General features: G+C 48.4%; 1 protein-coding gene across 2 annotated transcripts in view; it reads left to right on the top strand.

Annotated features, from left to right (window-relative positions):
* The window catches only part of B4galnt2 (beta-1,4-N-acetyl-galactosaminyl transferase 2), a 30,053-nt gene extending 24,038 nt beyond the window's left edge, over nt 1–6,015 (top strand). For both annotated transcript variants that reach the window (XM_013037753.1, XM_013037754.1), the window contains exons 7-11: nt 1,426–1,512; nt 2,930–3,117; nt 3,691–3,831; nt 4,571–4,790; nt 5,355–6,015. In XM_013037753.1, coding sequence (XP_012893207.1) covers nt 1,426–1,512; nt 2,930–3,117; nt 3,691–3,831; nt 4,571–4,790; nt 5,355–5,560 — 842 coding nt within the window. In that variant the 3' untranslated portion in view covers nt 5,561–6,015. The remainder of the gene's footprint in view (nt 1–1,425; nt 1,513–2,929; nt 3,118–3,690; nt 3,832–4,570; nt 4,791–5,354) is intronic.

Below are 6,015 nucleotides of genomic sequence, written 5' to 3'. Positions count from 1 at the left end.
CACTTGAGCCACAGTGCCACTTCCGGCTTTTTTCTTTTTGCTTATGTGGTGCTGAGGAATCGAACCCAGGGCCTTGAGCATGCAAGGCAAGCACTCTACCACTGAGCCACCTTCCCAGCCCCTCTCTCCTTCTTTTTGTTGGTCATGGGTCTTGAACTCTGGGTCTGGGTGCTGTCCCTCAGCTCTTCAGCTTGAGGCTAGCACTCTACCATTTGAGCCACAGTGCCACTTCCGACTTGTTCTGTTTATGTGGTGCTGAGGAATCAAACCCAGGGCCTCATGCATGCGAGGCAAACACTACCACTGAGCCACCTTCCCAGCCCAATTCTGCTAACTTCTTTCAAGTCAGCTAAAAAAAAAAAATACCCCTTTCTTGCTGGACACCAGTGATTCATGGCTATAATCCTAGCTACTCAGGAGGTTGAGATCTGAGGATTAAAGGTCAAAACCAGCTTGGGTAGGAAAGTCTGTGAACTTCTTTTTGGTTGTTGTTGTTGGTCATAAGGCTTTAACTCTGGACCTGAGCACTGTCCCTCAGCTCTTCAGCTCAAGGCTAGCACTCTACCACTTGAGCCCCGGTACCACTTTGGGTTTTCTGGTGGTCTATTGGAGATAAGAGTTTCATGACTTTTCCTGCCCGGACTGGCTTTGAACCGTGATCTCAGATCTCAGACTCCTGAGTAGCTAGGATTACAGACATGAGCTACCAGTGCCCGGCTTCTGTGGACTTTTTTTTTTTTTTGCCAGTGCTGGGCTTGAACTCAGGGCCTGGGCACTGTCCTTGACCTTCTTGTGCTCAAGGCTAGCACTCTACCACTTGAGCCACAGCACCCCTTCTGGCTTTTTCTGTTTATGTGGTACTGAGGAATGGAACTGAGGGCCTCATGCATGTGAGGCAAGCCCTCTGCCACTGAGCCACCTCCCCAGCCCCCCAGTTTCAGATTTAGAAAACCTCCCTTTAGAAAGTGACCCTGTGAGGGGCTGAGCTGTGTGTGCCTAGCATGCATGAGGCCCTGGGTTTGATTCCTCAGCACCACTTAAGCAGAAAAAGCTGGAAGTAGCGCTATGGTTCAAGTGGTAGAGCACTAGACTTGTGCTGAAGAGCTGAGGGACAGCATCCAGGCCCAGAGTTCAAGCCCCATGACCAACAACAACAGCAACAATAACAAAAAGATAAAAAGAAAATGACCCTGTGCGACAAGATATGGTGGTTTTCTCATTATGATCCCAATCCTACCCCCCACATAATCTCACAGGAGAGGAAATGAGGGTTTAAGAGATAAACAGCAGGTTGTCCTGAGGACACACATCAGGAGCCTTAGGCTGGGAGGGGGTAGAGGGCTTTCTCATCAGCTACCTGGGGCCAGCGTGGACTCTATTTCAGATATAATGTTACCTGAACTCTAACCTCTCTCCTCCCTCCAGTGAGCTTGGAGTGCCAGTCCTCAGTAGCCAAGTTTCCTGTGACCATCCGCTATCCTGTCATCCCCAAGTTATACGACCCTGGACCAGGTAAGGCTGCTCGCTGTCCTGGGGGGCTCCACAACAGCATCCTGTAGAGATACTGGTGAACTTCAAAGAGGGCTCACCCCTGAGATGAAGGAATAGTGATCAAAACAAGGGACGGATCCGATTCCTGACCAAAAGATTTAGAAGCTCTATTCCCCTCATGTTAATAATTAGATTTAACTTACTGTGTATGCATTAATTACTCTTTCATTTCTACGACCAATACTTGACAGGGACAATCTTAAGGAAGAAAGATTTCTTTTGGCTCATGATTTCAGAGGGTTCAATCCATTGCTGGAGTCAGGTTGGGATGAGGCTGAAAACATCATTGAAAAGGGTGTGCTGGAGATGATTTGAGGACACTGGCATTGTAATCCTAGCGAGTCGGGAGGCTGAGATCTGAGGATTGGGGCTCAAAGCCAGTCCACAGTCAATAGGAAATGTACTCATTGCCTTGCTCATGTTACTGTAACCCCTCTGTACAGCATTTTTACAATAAAAAATGTACACACACACACAAAGCCAGTCCACACAGAAAAGTCTGTGAAACTCTTATCTCTAATCCATAAAAAGCTGGAAGTGGAGCTGTGGCTCAAGAGGTGGAGTGCCAACCTTGAGTGGAAAAAGCCAAGGTACTGAGTTTGAGCACCAGTATGGGCACAAATTAAAAAATTAAACAAACCTCTTGGTAGCTGGGATGGAACTTATCCCCAGCACTCCAAAAACCAAACAAGGCTGGAGGTATGGCTCAAATAGTACAGTGCTTACCTTATAAGCATAAGATCCTGCTGGGCGCTGGTGGCTCACGTCTGTAATCCTAACTACTTAGGAGGCTGAGATCTGAGATCACAATTCAAAGCCAGCCTGGGCAGGAAAGACCATGAGACTCCTATCTCCAATAAACCACCAGAAAACCAGAAGTGGCGCTGTAGCTGAAATGGTAGAGCACTCGCCTTGAGCTGAAGAGCTGAGGGACAGCACCCAGGCCCAGAGTTCAAGCCCCATGACCACCACCACCACCAACAAAAATCCTGTGTTCAATTTTCAATACTGCGAATAATATAAAAAAGTAAAATGAGGGCTGGGAAGGTGGCTCAGTGGTACAGCGCTTGCCTTGCATGCCTGAGGCCCTGGGTTCAATTCCTCAGCACCACATAAGCAAAAAGAGAAAAGCCGGAAGTGGCGCTGTGGCTCAAGTGGTAGAGCGCTCGCCTTGAGCTGAAGAGCTGAGGGACAGCGCGCAGGCCCAGAGTTCAGGCCCCATGGACGGGACCCCCCCCCAAAAAAAAGTAAAATGAAAAACAAAACCTATAACCAACCAGCCAACCAAAACCAACCAGAATAAAACAAACCAAGACAGAGAGGTTTCTGTGACATAGCTCTGGCATCTGCTGCCCTTCTCCCCCTTTATTTTATCTAGAGAAGAAGCTCAGAAACTTGGTGACTATCGCCACCAAGACTTTCCTCCGTCCCCACAAGCTTCTGGACCTGCTCAAGAGTATTCGAGAGTATTACCCAGACTTGACAGTAATCGTGGCTGATGACAGTGAAAAGCCCATGGAAATTAAAGACGAGTATGTGGAGTATTACATCATGCCCTTTGGGAAGGTATGCTCCTCTCAGCTTGAGGAACACCTGACTCCTGGGGCAGGAGGGCCCCAGAGTCAGACTTTACCTTGGATGTGGCTGCTTCCGTGGTCTTCTTGAGGAAGGAGAATCCACCAGTGGGAGGGGGCGGGGCCTGTTTTCTGAGGCCCTTTACGACTTCCAGATTCAAAGAGACAAGGGCCACCTTCACTTTTCTTCACAAAGGGAGTGGTCATATCCTCTTGCCTCATATTTGGCATGGAAGTTGGTAAGAAGAGTCTTTGTAAATGACTGGAGGCGTGTGATATCCCAGGATTCCTGCGGGACACAGAGGACACTAAGCCAAAAGGAAGACTTTTTAGATTTTTGTCTCAAACTTTGATCCATGTTTCTTCGAGCCATGGGCTCTCTTTGATTCCGTTGGCTTCAACCTTGGTTGTACAATGGCCTCGCTATGCTTCCCCACATAGATTCTGACTTATTTGGGAGTGACTTAGTCTATCTGAGGAGCAGATGAAGTTCAGAAACCACCTAGGTGGTTCTACTTTGCATCTAGGGCCAGGAACTTCTGATCAGTCGTATGCTCTTTTACAGGGTTGGTTTGCAGGGAGAAACCTGGCCATCTCTCAAGTTACAACCAAATATGTTCTCTGGGTAGATGATGACTTCCTCTTCACCAACAAGACCAAGATTGAGGTGCTGGTGGATGTCCTGGAGAAAACAGAACTGGATGTGGTAAGGACAATTATTAGTCTGCAGTGATGGGGAAGGGTGACAGAGGAGAGAGAAAAGAAAGGATTGGAGAAAACAGAGGGAGGGGGAGCAAAAAGGGGGAGGGGCTGATGGAGGAGCCAACAGACTCCAAGGTGCAGAGCAGGGACCAGAGGTCAGAAGATGCAGGAATTCTGCTTTTGCCTCTATGCTTACTTTGAGTAAACTATACCACACATCCTGCCCCCCCCCACAATTGTTCTGCGTTTTAGATTATGTCTTTGTGTATCATTTCTGACTTCTGGACCAAATATGAGATTAAAGACAGCAATACTTTGGTTCTGTGAACATTTTCTTTTGAAAATTATAAATAATGGTTGGGTGCATAGGCCACCTCTTACCTGTACTCAATACTCTCTTCATGAAAGTGAGCATGCAGTGAGCTCCTGCAGGATGGAGGACCGCCTGTAGGGGGCGCACGCACACACACACACACACACACACACACACACACACACACACACACACACACACACACACACACACACGACTCCTCCCAACACAGGCAATAGTGGCAGAGATTCACAGACCCATAGGACCCAACACCTGTTTGAGAAGAGTTGTGGTCACAAAGCAAAAAGTGAGTCAGGGCACGATCATTGGATCCAGAGGAAGAGATCCAAGGAGAGGTACTATTCTTGGAGGAACAATCCCTGAAGAGGCAGGATGGATAATTGTGTCTTCATTTTTGTTCCCTGGCTAGGTGGGTGGCAGTGTGCAGGGAAACGTGTACCAGTTCAAGCTGTTGCTTGAGCAGGGTGAGAATGGGGACTGTATTCACCGAAGGCCGGGGTCCTTCCAGCGCCTCAACGGCTTCCCCAGCTGTGTGGTGACTGGTGGTGTTACCAACTTCTTCTTGGCCCACACAGAGCGACTCCAAAGAGTTGGCTTTGATCCCCGACTGCAACGAGTGGCTCATTCAGGTAGGGATGAGGAAACAAGCTGGGGTTGGGGGTCGATCCTGGAAGCTTGTCCTTGCAAAAGACCACCCCAGTGGGTCTCACTACCCCATCTCCTCAGATTAAGGCCCTCTTGGTCTTTGCTTCCCAGATCATTTCTCTTCTCTTCTGAGACTTCTCTTGGCTTGCTACTGTCTGAGAATCCCCTCATATGTCCTTTTCCTACAACTCTGTCCCATCCCTCTGTCCCACCTGCTTCATTTGTCTTTTTTCAGGACTTTCCTGGAACACTGCATCTAGCCATTGCCTTTCCTCTGCCCCTCTTCTTCCTTCTGCCTGGTCTCTGCCTCTCTGCCCACACCTATCTGAGAAATGGGATTGTTTCCTCTTACCCCATCAGTACCCCCAGGTCTGAGAAATGGGATTGTTTGTTTCCTCTTACCCCATCAGTACCCACAGGTTCTTGGATCCAAAGGGGTGGCTTTCCATGGAGTGGAACTTCCTGTGATTATTTTCCTAGAACTGGAGGAGGCCCCTGGCTCTCTGATACAGCTGTCTTTTTTCTCCTGCTCCCTCTTTTCTTTGCAGAGTTCTTCATTGATGGACTGGGGAGCCTGCTGGTGGGCTCCTGCCCACAGGTGATCGTGAATCACCAGTCCCGACATTCATCAGCGGACCCAGAGCTGGCTGCCCTGGAGAGGAACTACAGCAAATACCGGACCAACACCAAAGCTCAGATCCAGTACAAGCTGGCTCTGCATTACTTCAAAAACCACTTCCAGTGTGGTACCTAAAGGCACATGATGCAGCGAAAATACCTATTTGACTGTCTGTGGGTATCTGGAACTATGGAACTTGCCAGCAGGGCTACCAAAAGTAGACTCCTCCCAACCTAAACAGGGACCCACACCCACTGGTGGATAGGACAAGTGGATATGGCTGTCAATGGAAGGACCAATCAAATGTTCAGGAGTATTAGAAATGGACCAATCACCGATCAGGGCAATGGAGAATATTTCAATAACAAATTCTTTCTTATTTGTGAAACATTTGCACATAGATATCTGGCCTCATCTGATCCAATCTCATGGAAATGAATAAACGGGTTGGTGTCCTGAGACAAAAGAAAGCTGCTGTGTGTGTGAAGAGTATTGGTGGAAATTAGCTTTGCTTTTGTGCTTGTAATGGGGCTTGAACTCAGGAACCGTGTGCTCTCCCTTAGCTTTTCCCCTCAAGGCTGGTGCACAAC

Source organism: Dipodomys ordii, unplaced genomic scaffold (genome assembly GCF_000151885.1).
Source record: "Dipodomys ordii isolate 6190 unplaced genomic scaffold, Dord_2.0 Scaffold7, whole genome shotgun sequence".
In the NCBI taxonomy this organism is placed as follows: domain Eukaryota; kingdom Metazoa; phylum Chordata; class Mammalia; order Rodentia; family Heteromyidae; genus Dipodomys; species Dipodomys ordii.
Note: the sequence above shows the minus strand (reverse complement) of the source record. Positions and strands in the feature narration are given on the sequence as shown.